We start from the raw sequence: 16,445 nt of genomic DNA, 5'->3' as shown, positions 1-16,445 counted from the left end.
CCACAGCTGATTGCTGTCAGATCTGTTGGATCAAGAAATCCCTTAAACAGAACCTGTTGAAAAAGCAAAGTAGCCTAAATGTTGCAAAAAAGCAACACATCATGCCATGATCAAATTAAACCACTGAGAACACAAATTCATTGGCATCTATCAGTCTGGAAAGGTTTACAAAGACATTTCAAAGACTATGGAACTCCTAACTATAATGAGAGCCATTATCCAAATAATAGAGAAATCTTGGCACAGCGTTAAACCTTCCCACGAGTGGCTGGCCTACAAAAATTACACCAAGAGTGCATGAACGCCTCATCCAGGAGGTCAGAAAAGAATCCAGAAAAACATATAAAGAATTCTAAAGAATTGAAGGCCTCACTTGCCTCAGTTAGGTAAGTGTTCATGATTCAACAACAACTAAAAAGCTGAATAATAATGGTATCATGTGAGAGTTCCAAGGTGAAAACCAATGCTGACCAAAAAGAACACAAAGTCTCCTCTTATATTTGCCAAAAAAACATCTTGATGATCCCCCAAGACTTTTGGAAAAATATTCTGTGGACTGACGAGACAAAAGTTGAAATTTTGGGACGGTTTCCACAGCTTGCTTTAATTGGTGGAACAATGAATTCTGCTCTGTACCAGAAAATCTTACAGGATAATGCCATCAGTTTCTGCCCTGAAGCTCCAGCACCCTCGGGTTATGCAGCAGGACAATGATCCAATACATACCTCCACATCTATCTCTGAGTGGCTTAAAAAAAAACAAAAACCCAAAATGAAGGTTTTGGAGTGGTCTAGTTAAAGTCCAGAATTAAAACTGATTTGAGATTTTTTGGCATGGCATTAAACATGGTGTTAATTTTCTCAAATGTACCAATGTGGACCGAAATTCCTGTGCAGCAATGTGAAAGACTCACTCCCAGTTATCACAAATCTTTTTTGACACAGGGTCAAGTAGGTTTGGATACCTTTTTTCCCTTAATAAACGAATTTCTCATGTTCATTAACAATTTTGTATTTATGTGGGTTATTTTTGTCTAATGTTAATATTTGTTTAATTAATGGAGACATAAGTATTTCAAATATGCAAAAAAAAAAAATAATAAAAAAAAAATAAGGGGACAAGTACTTTTTACAACACTGTTGCCTAACTGTAGCTCCTTTTGTCTGGGTTTTGGAGAAAGTGTAGAAGCATTTTAAAGTATTTCCAATTATAATTTCCACTTTTAAGTAAGACTTCAGTTTTGATACGACGTCACTACAAAGTCTGACTGGAATAAAAGATGTCTAATCAAACAAGAATATTCAATTAAAAAAACTGCTTTAATAAAAAATACACTGGAAGAGTGAATTAGTAAATTTTATTTTGTAAAGTACATTCAGAGAGGATTTCACAGGTAATTGCTCTTTCATTCAATATTACTTATGGAAAAGGAAACCAGTAAATCAAACTCCCGAGATGTTGGAGTTTTATAACGTCAGCTTCACTGAAACTGTCGTTAAAACAAGTCACTGTTTTCCAGCAGGTCTGTTGAGCTAAAGCAGTTCCAGCTCACATCACTTTGGCAAGTATGCGAATGTGTGTTAAATAGCAGGATTTTTCATTAACAAATTTGCACTTTCATTTGAATCTGCCTTTTAAGACTCACCAGCGTGCCTTTAACACACACTTATAAAATGCTGAAAGCTTGCAGAGCAATGATGTCAGGTAATGTGCGTATTGGTTGCAATACATCAGTAGCAATGCCATCCTGGGACACTGATGGGTTTGCATAGTGAAGAGCTTTATTATGACCTCGGCTGCTTTGTGTCCTCCCTGTGCCCATCACATGAAAGATTAATGACAAAACCTGCTATGCTAACATTCTGTTGGATGGGAACAATAGCTGATGAAAACCCGGCAGAAAAAAAATAACAACAGTTTTAGTATTCTGTGCCACATGGAGCAAATAAAGGAACACTTTCTTTGTATGTGAGCTGAAGTAAAATAAACAACCAACCAAACAAAAAAAAACTAAAAAGAATGTATTGCCTAATTTGCCATCATTTAGATTTTTTGCATCCACAAAAACAAATCTGGCAGCTATTACTTTTCGGTGTGCTTATACGCAGCATGCATGCTCCATCGGGCACTGTAGATTTTTTTTTTTCCTAACAAAGCTCATGCCCTGGTGTTTAACTGTAATGATCTCCTACTGTGTTGTGTCTGCAGTGCTGTCAGTCGTAATGCTGATGGTGAGGAGACACAGGAAAAAACAGCAGGAGGGACGTGAGGTGGAGGTGAAGGAGCTGGAGCTGCCTGAGACTGTGTCGCAGAAGGTGTTTTATTATGGAGAATCAGGAGTTGGAGGAGTGGAGCTGGACTTCTGCCAACCTACTGTCCCAATGCGCCCCCACCCCAGGAGAAGGGAGAGGAGGATGCGAAGGGAAGATGTCAGGGCCAGCATACGAATGTCCCTCCGAGAGTCGCACCTCATTGGCCCAGAGGACGAGGTCTTCAGGCAGTTTATTCTGGACAGGCTGGCAGAAGCTGATCAAGATCCTTATGCTCCTCCTTTCGACTACCTTCAGACTTATGCATATGAAGGGTCGGGGTCTCCCACAGGATCTCTGAGCTCACTGGACTCTTCTACTTTGGAGTCCGACCAGTCTGATTGTAGTCCCAGACCATCTTTAGCAAGACTCACACCATGGTACGGTGCAAGAGAGGAAGACACAATCTTTTAATCTGATTTATTAAACAAGCACTCCTGTTCCTGAGTGCATGTCCAAGAAGCACTCATGAAGAACATGCAGTCCAAATCCATGTTAGATTACTGGTGAGTCTAAATTGGCCTTATGTGTGAATGTGAGAGTGAATGTCATCTGTCTCTCTTCAGCAATGGAACGGCGACCTGTCCAGGGAGTACCCCGCCTCCTGCTCTATGATGGATGTGTTAAGAGTTGACTTGAACAAAAAGTTTGACATTTTGTGAAGTAAATTTTCTGACTGAGAAACTGTATTTATCAAAGTGTCAGTCTCCTGCATTCCTTTATTGATAAGATCAAGCCTTATATAAAAACAGATACTGGCAGCCTGATACATTTTGTTTATTTTGTATATCACTGCTCAATAACATGAATAACTTAAACTTCATGATATGATATTGTTTCTATTATAATGGAGTTTGAGAGCATAATTAATCACTAGAAGTTGGCTATGTTAAATGTGTCAGTGATTTAAATGACCAGGGCATGAAAGACTGACCTGCCATGTTGCACAATATCATCAATCTTGTTGTCTTATTCAGATGATCAGCGGTCAGGATGCAATGTTGTATGCAGTGACCAAGACTGGAGCTTGCATCTTCTTTCTCCTCAAAGCCAGTGATGAACTATTTCTTCTTAAAGCTTACATTTTTGTTTTTATTGGCGATGTGGGGGAAACAGAGCAGGTTGATATCATTGCGTCATATTTTTGTTTATCCCGTGAAGCTGTTATAGTATATATTTTGGAAGCAGTCACCTTCTGATCAGGCAGTATCAGGGCATCCAAGTTGTAGTCAGTCAATATTTACTTATAGGCATGTTTTGTCCTCCACCAAGAACGGACAAAAATAATATAACATGGCTCCTTGGCTTCTTAACTTGGTGACTGTGTTCAGCTGTGAGCTGTTTATCTGTTGTTGCATTAAGTAGGGAGTGCTCAGTGGCTTTATTAGCTTTTTTTGCTGGAAACTGCTCTCTGTTGCAGCAGGAAAATAGGCTGTTTATAACAGTGTTCGTACGCTGGAAAACCAAAATAATGAGTTTATAAAGGCTAAAGGGCTCTTTAAGCTGAAGAACATGCTATATAACTTACATGTCATTGATTCATTCCTATAAGCAGTCCTGTGACATGTGCACACTTACTACTTAATAAACAAACAAACAAAAAAAGGTAACTAAGACAGTTTTGTTGGTTGGGCTGAATATTACAAAATCATCTTATTTGTGAAAAAATTATATGCTTGTTATGCAGGGCCATGTTACCTGAAGTATTTTTTAATATTAAATGTTATTTATTTTATTCTGCTGTTATCAAGTTTTTCTTTTATGGTTTATTTCTATTCAGAATTTAATTCAACAAGGTAAACTTTCATATATTTTATATTCATTACATATGAAGTGAAATATTACAATTTTTTTTGCTTGTTTGAACTTTCATGATTACGGCTCATAGCTCATGAGAAATGCAATATCACAAATTACTAGAAATTCCATTTCAGTAAATTACTATTCAAACATGGGCGAGACTCCAGACTTGACAGCTGTCCAGAAGACGATCATGGACACCTTCAACGAGGAGGGTAGTCTGCAGAACGTCTCTGCTGAAAAAGCTGTCTGTTTTCATGGTGCTGAGTCGAAAAGAAATATGATGGAAAGTTTACTGGAAAGAAAAAGTGTGGCAGGAAATGGTGCACAAGCAAAAGAGAAAGACCACAGTCAGTGTTGGGAAGGTTACATTTAAAACGTATTCCACTACAGATTACAGAATACATGCCCCAAAATGTAGTTTCTAACGTCTTCCGTTAAGTTACTCAATGTGATCTGGATACTTTGGATTACTTAATATATTGTAATGCTTTTTACAACTACATGAATGCAGCAATCACATCCTGCAAATTCTTGCTTGTTTTTCTCTACCAATTGGATGTTTGTGACAAAGTGGATGAGCAGTTGTAATGCTCTCCACTTGTCCCAGATGTGTTGACCTTTTTTTTTTGCACATTATGCACATTATTCTGTCTCTGTATTTCTTTGCTATGATTTGCTATTTGTCAAAGTAACATTGCTGTAATGGAATACAGTTACTCATATTTTGCATTTTAAATAGGTAATGCCGGTAAATATATTCCATTACTCACCAGCACTGACCACAGCCTTAAGAGAATTGTCAAGAATCTGTTGATTCAAGAGCTTAGGAAGGTTTCACAAGGGGTGGACTAGAGCTGATGTCAATGTATCGAGAGTCTTTAGATGTCTTCAGGAACAGGGCATTGCATTAATAGGTGTAATAGATGTTGCATTCCTAATATAAAGTCATTCCTGACCAAAGAGAATGCCAGAAGCATCTTATCTAACATGTAAGCAAATGTGTAATTCATATAGATGCGTGTATGCCAGCATATTTTTCTGTTTCCTTTTTTTTTCTGCACCTCATTCTCACATAAATTATAGTTCACAGTATACTAAGAGTATCCAATAAATATCAGGTGTTTAACATGTGTTCATGTGTTTAACATCAGCCAATCAGCATATGGGTGACTGGCAGTCAGATGTCTAGCAAAGTTTGTACAATATAAAGAAAGTGAAAGTTTGAAGACACACAACAGCTTGGGCAACGTGGAAAAAATGCATGACATCTACAGTGTCTGGCTCCTCTTTTTCTCCGTAGTCATTTGATAAACAATACACGCTCTTGTTTAGTTGTGTGGGTGGCTGCTGTGGGGTGACTTGAGGTAATTGTCTAGCAGTCCATCCCAGCCCCCTTTACCTTCTCATCCACTAATTGGGCAGTTTGCTGTCTGCAATGGACAAGTTTTGGGCCAGAGAGAATATAGTTCCAAGTGAAAAAAAAAATCCAAAATTTCATATACAATCCTATTTGGACGGTAGGTGGAAAAGCAGAGGTAAGAGACAATAAGATCGAAACAGTTAATTGCTTGAGTCTATTCAGTGTTTCCTTTCCTGCAGTGGTTACTTGTGTGAGTAGGTGCGGCACTCAGCAGGACAATTTCCAGACATCACTGCAACTCAAAGAGAGCTTCAAATAGCTTCCACTGTTGGAAACAATCTATCCAGCCAATGCTTTTTAGACTAAATCATTATCTCACAATGGCTTCTAAAGACACAGGTGTTCACAAAAAAAAAGCCTTTTTAAAGTCTTTTCAAACCAATTGCTACCGTCCAACGTGTAGGGTATTGGATTTGCCCATAAAGGCTCTTTTATAATTTCCTTTTCAATAGTACCTTAATGTCAAAAGTCATTCAGCTCCTGGTGTCATTTAACCTTCTGAATTTCTGCCATTATCCATGGTGAATATCACGGGTAATTTAACCTAACAGCCCTTTTCTTTGTGTAATTATACCCATTACAGCAACGTGAAGGATTTCACTCCGTCAACTGTCTCTGTCCTCTGCTCTCCTGCACAGGTCATAGATTCAGCTCGTCTTTTGAAACCAGTGCCAGGCCCATCATACAGTGCCACAATGCCCACTGGAGGGTCTTTAAGGACTCTTATTTGGCAGACAGTGAGTTGATTGAAAAGATATCTGAAAGGATTTTGAGAGACATTAAAACAAAAAAGCATGGCACCTGTATGTCCTAAGTTTTGGCTGAAGAGAGCTCAAATCATTCATGTGCAATTTGGCAATAAGAACATAATTATAAAGTATGAAGCTGAAAATCTAGATGAGATTTTGAGTATCACAATACTATTTTAGTTTGTGTAATATTCAGTGAAGGAAGGCTACTCAAGTCTTAGCTGAACAAACTAACAGACTGATATTGCCATACTGAGAGCATTAGTGCCACCATGGCAAAAATCGAAATAGCAACAACTTTACTTTGAACTAAAATATTACAGAATTTTGAAAATAATTGTCAAACTTTATAACAAAGATATTCATTCCCGAGCCAAAGGAAAAATATAAGGAGGCCAACATATACTGGTTTTTGACAAACTATGACATTAAAGGTTTTTTGGGGTGCCAGAATTACACTCATTCATTTAGGAGCTTTGGAGTGGATTATCAGTAATATAACACTGTTATTAATGTTATTATCATTAATAGGGTCCTTCATAAATGTACAAGTTACCAATGCCATGTTTACTCTACAAGTCACAGCTGCTGACTTTTGAACTGTGTGCTGATAAGCTGGATGATCTCTCTTCTCTGTAGCCTGCACTGTGGGGTTCCTGATTGATCTGAGCACAAGATGATTTCCTTTTTCTCTCAAGTGCATCTCAAATTATTTCTGGCCCAGCAGAAGTGACAGATTTCTGGATCTTGATTATTTACATATATATATTTACACTTAATTACATTTTTCTCTTTGCCTGGTTTCTACTTGCATGTTTTAGTTGGATTTGCAGATTGAGTGAAAACTTTATTTGCCTGCAATTAGATAATGTGCATTTCTGAGCCCATGCAGTGATATTCACTGGAGAACCATGACTGTAAAGTGGAGTCGCCTGAGGGCTGAAAGATCACGGCCCTATTGATTTCCAGCCTTATCCCTTCCTTACTATGATTTCTCCCATTTACGTGAACCACAGATGAAATACTAAATTATTCACACTCTGTTTCCATCTTTCCTGCTAATCTTTGTATTACAAATACAAATTCATCTGTTTCAGACTTTCAGTATTTGGACTATTTTTAGTAGTCTGCTTTTTTTGCTTGTTTTGTGTCATTTTTTTTTTGCTTTTTTTCCTATTTGCTCTTTTTTTAAAATACAATTCCTTTGGAAACTAAACAGTACTTAACTATATTGTTTATCTTGTAGCTAATGCTATAAGATGTTTAAAATATGAAATTAGATTTCAATCTGCATGAATATGAATGAATTCATGAATATATAATTCCACATTTATTTCAGTGATAAACCACTGAAAGCAACTGAGTAGGAACAGGACACCGTAAAACTACTGTAAAGGATGTATACAGTATGAATAAACACGACCATAATCAATATCAAATCACACTCAAAACACTAAGGAGAGTGACACAGGCTGAAATAACTTCCAGCTCTTACATGGAGCCGAGCTATTAACACCCCAGCATGTATCCTGAAATCAAATCTGACAGTAAATGTGTTAAAAGATTATGCAAACTTTAATATATTAGGATTTACAGACCATGTTTCTGGCAAGTATGTTCATATGAGACTTTTCTATTCCAGTCCATTAATGAGCTTCCACACTCATTGTGATGAGTCTTGGGAATTGTCATCCTTTGAAAGTAAAATTAATAAGTAATGCCATGCAAAACTTTGGAAACTTGTTTTGTTGCTCATCAGAGACTAATTGGTGGAGGATTTGTGGTGTAATATTTGCACCCTTTACAAGACATTTGACAGTCTGATATCACACGGTGAGGGAACTGAACTATAATAAAGCTGTGTAAACTTAATTGTATTTTTCATTGACTCTACCGGAAAAAAACTACATATGTTGATTGTTATTGACCTCTTCTCACAACAGCAAGTGTTTAGTTGTACAAAAGAAGGTAAGATGATGTACAATACTGTGCAAGTCTTGAACCACACTTCATTTCTTAATTTTTGAACTTGCTTGTAATTTTGAACATGCGTAATAGATTTCCAGGTGTTCTGAAGATGTTTCCCAGTTTTTCTTTGGAAATCTCCTGTTTTTTTAAGTCATTTTCAGTCCAGTCCCATCTGCAAAAAGTTATTTTTCAGCATGGCTTTTTTCCACTGTTCCCTTATTTGCAAACAGTTGTCACATTGGATCAGTCCACATGATCCCAAAAACAGAAGCATACCTGGATAGAAAACACACAATGGAACACTATCCTTGGCCGGTCTCCCTAGAGTCTGGACCTCAACATCATCTTGACAGAAAACAGAACAAAAGGCAGCCAACCATTCAAAGCAGTGCTTTGGATTTTCCTTCAAGAGATGCACCTGGCTCATCAGTTGATCCAGTTACTGTTTCCTGGAGCCTCACCAGAAATCATCTCAGTGTATGGGTGGATGTCAAGAAGGTATTCTTAAGGAAGGGAACCAGTGCAAACAGGCTGGGGTTTGCCAAACAAGAACTGGACAGAAAATCATGCAAAACCATCTGGAAAGCATCTGATTGGCAACGGCTTTGATGTTTCAGCATTACAATGACACTAAACACATAGCATACCTGGTTGGAAAAACACACAGTGGAACCCTATCAGTCATGGATTGGCCTCCCCATAGCCTGGACCTCATCATTATTGAAACAGTGTGGGATCATCTTGGCAAATAAAGGCAGCCAAGATCCAGAGAAAAGCTATGAATATCCTTCAAGGAGAACTATTCCTGAAGACTCCTTATAGAAATGGCAAGAAAGCATTCCTAAGAGAGTTCTGGCTGTGTTGAAGAATAAAGGTGGCCTTTCTGTACTAAACACTGACTTTTTATAGCTCTGCTTTGGTCAAGCCTTTTACTACAGCTCTGCTTTATATATATATGTATATATATATATATATATATATATATATATATATATATATATATTAATACGTTTTAACAGAGATGCAAGCTTTTTTTCTGAGGTCATTAACAGTTTTTTTTTTTTTTTCCAGAGGACAGCCACTACAAACATAAACTTTTAGAAAATATGATACAGCCACCGGCTCACTCCTGGTGGCTGCTTGTTGGGGCCTGGAGCCTGGGGCTCACTCGGGCTCCTTAGGGGGTGGGGTGCCCTCGTGCCCTTCTGCTCCGCAGAAGCCACTCATGAGCTGGCTTCTGCTCCGCAGCTGCTGGGCGACCCCTCATCTGGGGCTCTCCTCAGCTCTTTCTGGAATAGTGGCACGGTTGCCCCTCCGTTGGTCTTCCTTGGTCTCCTTTGCTCTTGGGGCCTCTGGATGTCTGGAGCCTTGATCTCCTCCATACCTGCTTCATGCCCAGGAGGACGGGGCTATGGCTCCCCACACCCTCTAGCAGATCATTACATGAAGGAACCTTTTAAATACAAGCGCGCTCATTCTCACAGGTGTACACACGGGTGCTCACACACACACAAACTACACCCTTTTTGGCTGCTACCTCAAAGCACACTGTGTGCTGTCGATCTTACGTGCTGCACAATAATGTTTAATATTTAGTATTTACTGTTATATTCACCTAGATCATCGCGATGATGTTGTTTATTATATTGCTCTCTTTTTCTTTGCTTGTTTTCTCTTTTTTCTTTCTCAACAGGTGATCCAGGTGATTGATATATGTATTTTTTGTCTGTTTGTTTTGTTGGTTTTTGCCCTATATCACCGTCCCTCTTCCCCGCTCTTTTTCTTTCCCTCTTTCTTTCTCCCTTTTCTTTTCCCCAGTCAAGTCTGTCCCGTGTTCAGCAAATGAAAATAAAATAAACAATAAAAGCAAAGGTGAATCAAATAGACCAATACGGCAAGGCTGGGATGGTCCATTTGGTAAAGTAAATCTGTTGGGCATCTTTCTTTGCCTTTAGACAATAATTCTGATGGCAAAAGAAGCAAACGGGACAGGGGCTTTCTGCTCGCCTTTCTATAAAAGTCACCACATGCCACTGGTTACTTACATTAAAAAAAAGGAACCAGGCAACACACAACAGCATTTATAGCCTAAGCTAGTTTGCAATCCCTGTCTCGAGTTGGGCCTTTAAAACACAAGAAAATGAATAACACATACCACAGGGTACAGACTACAGTATGGTATAATATTATAACAAAACTGCAAATTATTCATTGCTCCATGACTGGTTAATCTTTAAAAGCTGTTTCAGTTTAAATTTAAAACAATCTCAATCAGGCTCCAGCTTGATTTCCGAAGGCAAAGAATTCCACAAGTTCATACAATGAACAGAGAATGCCATTTGCCCAAACAGAGATTTCCAAAGAAGCACCTCAGAGTTTCCAGTAGATGTTACTGAACCCAGAATTTTAAAACTACAGGTCACTGAGCACCTTGAGAGCCCAAATACTGAAACATTTAAATATTAACTTTAAATTAGAAATGTTATGAAAATAAACACTTTGTTTAGTTTCAGAAGGTCGTTTCAATGATTCACTTTTAAAAGAATTTTTTTTTTCATCTGAAATTTTAATTTGGCCGATTATATGTATAAAGTTGTTTTTCCATACTGCAAATGTTGCTGGAACTTTAACCTTGCCAGATGTTCTTCTCTGTGTATCATGGAAGCAGGTGAAGTTGTGTCTGAACTTTATACCCTGTTTCCACAGTCCAGGTTCACACCACTGCTATAATACTTACTTTTATTACTTACATTAAAAAATGATGCAATTTGATAAAAAATTAAGGAAACAGCTTACAGCAATAAATAATCAGTCATCATTTAAATCTTGGCTTATAAAATATCCGCTGCTAGCTACACAAGAGGCAATACAGAGCTGCTGTGAATGACGGAGCTTCAAGCACCAACAATGTCACTGTAAAAACTGTGCTTGGTGTTTTTGTGACAGATTGTAGATATATACATGTATAATTTGGTTTTGTTGCAGATAGCAATCACCATCACTGTTATTTTGATTTTTCATTCACAGACCTACGATAATATTTTATATGTAATCATTTTTTCAGTGCTTTCATTGTTGAGGATGGACAAGTTGTACATGTTTTGTACTAAAACAGTGAATGCATACAAAAACTCTAGTGCAGTAAGTTTGGTAAGTGTGATTGTTGCATACTGTATTGAGCTATAGGTTGGTTAATTTGAAAGAGTCAAACTCAGCTGCAGATCAGGTACAGTTGGACAGAGTAGACATCGGGTAAGAAAGGTAACAGCTCCAAAGTGAGTTACTGTATAATGCTGCAGAGCACATGATGTCAACATTGTTCAGCTCTGTTTTCTGTTTACTCAGAAAGCTAATCCTACTACCCAAGTAACAAATTTTATTGTGGAAGAAAACATCAGTCACTAATAATAAAAGTGACATACATGGAGGTGATTTTCAAATAAGTTGGTCAAAGTTAGAATTATAATCTTGTCATGGTAGCTGTGCTGTACTGTGCTGAGACTGAATGAATTTATACAAGGTGTTAAGAGCAAGGTTTTGGAGCTCTACCCATAAAATGCATAAAAGCTTGGCCCCTTCAATGACATCTTTCTGGGGACTTCTACAGCACGTTCACTGTTCCTGTTGTATACAAAAAGATCCATGTTACATTCTCAGGCATTTGAGGGAAAATATTTATTTTAAAAAAGACCTCGGCTGTCATGGAGGCATTGGAGCACTTTCTAAAAAGACAGCCTTAAAGTGGATAGTGTTCAAACTTAAATGAGGTTAAATCAGATCACATTTCTTAGATTCTTGTATTTGAATGAGCTGTGTGCCTTTATGACTGTTTACTGGAATCTTGATTGGGGTTTTTTTGTTGTTTTTTTTGCCTGTGTTTTATTATAGAGTACTCATTTTTGGAACTAGTATGCACTAATTATGAAAAAAAAAAACCTCACTCTGCTACTTTAGCTACAAACTTGGTCTTGTAAAAGTTTTCTGGTTGATTCACATTTGAGACTTTGAGTTTGTTTTTTGTTTGGGTCATTCTCCTGGTTTTATATACTGGATGTAAGGCTGTATAAAGAAGAGCTATATACTCAAATATGGTGACCTCATGCTAAAATGAAATTTGACTGCCTGGAGAAGGAGCCAAAATATTTTTTCTTTCTTATGACTTGTGCAACTGAGACAGTTTAATACAAAGGCTGGGGGTGGTTCTGTATCCAGTTCTTTAAAAAACTGTTAATTTAATAAGCCTATGATCAGAATATATTTGCATTTGAATAAGAATAAATGAATAGTACAGTATGCCATTGTATATTTTTGAATATATATATAATTGTTAGTTGTTTTTTTGCCATCAATAAAATCTGATAAACACACATCCTTACAGTTACTATGAGAGAGGTCAAGTTCAGGATTTTGAGAGTTCGGTTGTTCATAACTAATGCATGAGCTGAGCCTGAAGGTAAGACCTTTAAATTCCAACCTTAACTTATGGTCATAAGCTCTGGGAATGGCCTAAAAGAAGGAAAATCCAAATAAAATGATGATTGGCCAAACCATTAAGATAGGGAAAGGGTTTAGATATAACTCAGGTGGTGCTCATGAGTACCCTCCATTCACTCGGGGAAGAGATTTCCCAACATGTCTAATTTGTAGAAGACTACAGGGTAGACCTGGAACACACTGGAGAGATTATGTATCTCATCTGGAATGGTAGAGCTGGCTAAGCCTGCTACAACTTCATTGAACATGCTGTAGCTAACCAGCAGAAAATAGATAACTGATTTTAAACCATATGCAGTGAGGACATCACCAAACCCTTAATTACAACTTTTCACATTTAGTACATATTCAGCATCATTGCCATCATTTTAAATTGTTTTTCCACAGAACCTCTCCTTTCAGCCCATTTTTCACTGTTAAACAAAATAACTAGCTGATCTAGCAAAATAACTAGCTGAAATAACTGATCAAAGCAACTTATCTACAGCTACAGTAGTGTGCAAAAGTCTTAAGCCACCACACATTTCTTGTACCTGACCATTTAAAGAGGTATGATTTTGTTTATTTAACCACTTGAAACTGGCTTATCATTCACTGACGCTTTAAAAAGGCAATTAACTTAAGGTATTGTGTCTGTACATAACTACTTATTGAAGAAACAATCCAGAATTTGCATTTAGGGACTTTCTTGGAATGTATAATACACTGATGTAAAATAATGTGTTTTTTGCTCATTTTTTTTGGGGGGGGGGGGGCAGCATGTCATCAAATGGAAACTGAACAAGTGGAGGACAAAAGAAGACATTACAGGCTTAAAAAAAAAATATAGCACATAAACTGTGTCTGACAGTCATGTCCTTTAAGAAATGAGAAATCCAGCAAAGACCTGACATAAGACTTGAGATGCATCTGGCCCTTCAGTTGATCCATCTGTTGGCTGTTGGCTTAAGCCTCATCAGAAATGGTCTCAGTGGAGGAGTGGCTGTCAAGAAGCCATTTTTAAGGATTCTTAAGGGAAACGGGGAAATAAGGTTGAAGGATGCCAAATTATACAAGAGCTGGACTGAAAATCAGTGGCAACAGGTCTTTACCAGCTTCCCTTTTCAGCATAAAAATGAGCCGAAATGCAATAACAGCATACCTAGATTGAAAAATATAGTTTAACACTGTTAGTCATGGATTGGCCTCCCCAGAGCCTGAACGTCAAAACTGTTAAAGTCCTGTGGGGTCAACCTGACAGAACAGAACAAAAGATAGCAAAGAGCTTCAGATGTCATTAAGGAATTATTCCTGAGGACTATTAAAGAACTTACAATAAAGCTCGTCTTAGACTTCAGGCAGTGTTGAAGAATAAAGGTGGTCATGCCAATTATTGACTTTTGAGTGTGTTAGAATTACACAAACTGTCACAGTACAAGCCGTCAGACACAGAATGGACCCAAAAGACAGATTCTACACAGACACTCAAGATACGTGAAAGTTTAATTACAAGAACGAGAATAAATACAATGCTTGTGCACATGTACAGCGACTACATACAGGGGTGAGTGAAATGCCAAGGCACGAATACTAGCGAATGGGGCAGGGACTATATACAGCGGAGAGAGCCAATTTTATTAGAATAGTAGTGAGCAAAAGCTGTGACGTGAGCAAAGACACTATAACTATGAATACAGAAATGGCAATATAGATAAGATAAGATAACCTTTATTAGTCCCACACGTGGGAAATTTATTTTGTCACAGCAGGAAGTGGACAGTGCAAAGGTTATGAAGCAAAAATTAGAATAAAATAAAATAAGAATAAATACAGTATACAACTGTACAGAATAGAATAAAATAAAATACTATATACAGTAGAATAAAATAGAATAAAATATGCAATAAGATAAAAATAGAATACAAGTGCTATATACAACTCAGTAAAAATACAACGATGTCAAAAAAGATTATTGCACATTAGTGTTATTGCACATGTGTGAATGTGTGTGTTGATCAGTTGGAGTCTTTGTTGTGCAAAATATATACATGACTGTAGGTAGAACACTATGACAATTAAAACACCAATTATGGTATGAGAGATAAATACTGCGAGTTATCTGTTTGAGAGCATGAGCATGACAATGGGGTCCCAAAGCTGGAACTGGACATCGTAGGAAATATCTAATCAGGCCGAGAAACGAGGGAGAGAGCCGGTGGTCAGGGAGACTGTAAGAGTGGAGAGGTGTATCAGAGTGGAGGTAAAACGGATTGCAGTGAGATATCCAATGAGAGTAATTCTGTGGTTTACTTGTCCAGAGGTGGAGGTACGTGAGAGGAGGAGGTAAGTTTGTGAAGGTCCGGGTGAGTATGAGATTGATCCAGTACGAGAAGGTCCAGTAGTGAGACAAGGGGGCAGGCAGACAGGTGAGAGTGGGAGTGTAGACCGTACCGGAACTATGGCTGTGATGGCGGCAGGCAAGTTCAACGACGGGGCCAAGAGTAGCTGTAGCCCGGTGGAGAGAATGTCCCATGGACACGAGCTGGTTAGCTGACATTCAGGCATAGAGCAGCTGTCAAGGCTGGACTTAAATACTACAGAGTTAATCAGCTCCAGGTGCAGCTCCTGAGAGAGACGAGGACGACTCCGCCCAGAGGAGGAGACATGACACACAGCGGAAAAATACTGCCACAAGCTCTGTTTTTGCCCCATACACTACATATATTTTGATGTATGTTTGCATGTTTCAGAAAATCACTGCACCTATTACCCGTTTTCCTGGCAAAACAAAATGCAATGACCCGTATGGAAAAGATATATATATAAATCTTATAAAGTTTGTATCTGTCTTGTGTGAAACTTGTATGAAAAGCATAGAAAAGTGAAAACAGATATAAGATCCCTAGAAAAATTATATAAATGAAACTTGTATGTTTTGGATACTTACAAAAACAATATATGAAAGTGGCCACTTTCATGAGTAAATCATATAAGCCTTATATGATTCACTATATGAAGTAGGCCACATCTGATGCAAGTCTTTTATAAGTTTTTTTTTCTATTTCTTTTCATATGGGGAGTGACTTCTGCACAGTATTGTCAAAATAAATTTCCATCCATTTTCACTCCATCCAACCAGCAGCAGTGTACTTTACTGACGAACCAGAGTTATTAATGACTTCACTGCACTTTCAGTCTTTGTAAAGCCAGCGAGTAGACCAGACTGGATGTGTTGACTGGCTGGTTCTGACTTCTATATAAAGTAACTTGGCTGAAGCCAAAACAAAGGGAACACTGAGGAGAACTGTAAACAAATAATTCTATGATTTTTTTGTTTAAATTTTAAGCAAAACTTTTTTGTATTACACATTGTGCTGTTCAGATAAAGTACTGAAATAATCAATTTTTAAGGATTTAAAGCCAAAGCAAAGGGTCAAACTGAAGTTTCCAGAGTTCCCCACAGGGTAGCTGCATGGCAACATGGTTTATATTTATTTTTTAACCAAATAATGTGTTCAAGGAGGCTCCACACTTTTTGATTAAATGAAAATAAGCAGTGTATAATCTATTTTGCTACTTTTGCTGCTTACATTCCTTTTTTTTTTTTGTATTTCTTTGAAAGACTCGGCTGAATTTACAAAGAAATACACTTATCATTCATAACACATCCACTTGATCTGATTTCATATTGTTCTTTCCTTTGGTCTGTAGTATGAAACTAC

At 37.7% G+C, this 16,445-nt stretch overlaps 1 protein-coding gene across 1 annotated transcript in view; it reads left to right on the top strand.

Annotated features, from left to right (window-relative positions):
• Positions 1-4,005, top strand: part of LOC134634725 (cadherin-7-like) — a 29,526-nt gene extending 25,521 nt beyond the window's left edge. Inside the window, exon 12 of the mRNA XM_063484070.1 lies at positions 2,210-4,005. Coding sequence (XP_063340140.1) covers positions 2,210-2,724 — 515 coding nt within the window. The 3' untranslated portion in view covers positions 2,725-4,005. The remainder of the gene's footprint in view (positions 1-2,209) is intronic.
• Positions 4,006-16,445: the final 12,440 nt, after the last annotated feature.

Source organism: Pelmatolapia mariae, linkage group LG9 (assembly GCF_036321145.2).
Source record: "Pelmatolapia mariae isolate MD_Pm_ZW linkage group LG9, Pm_UMD_F_2, whole genome shotgun sequence".
NCBI classification, from domain to species: domain Eukaryota; kingdom Metazoa; phylum Chordata; class Actinopteri; order Cichliformes; family Cichlidae; genus Pelmatolapia; species Pelmatolapia mariae.
This window is presented reverse-complemented; position numbering and strand designations above follow the sequence as displayed.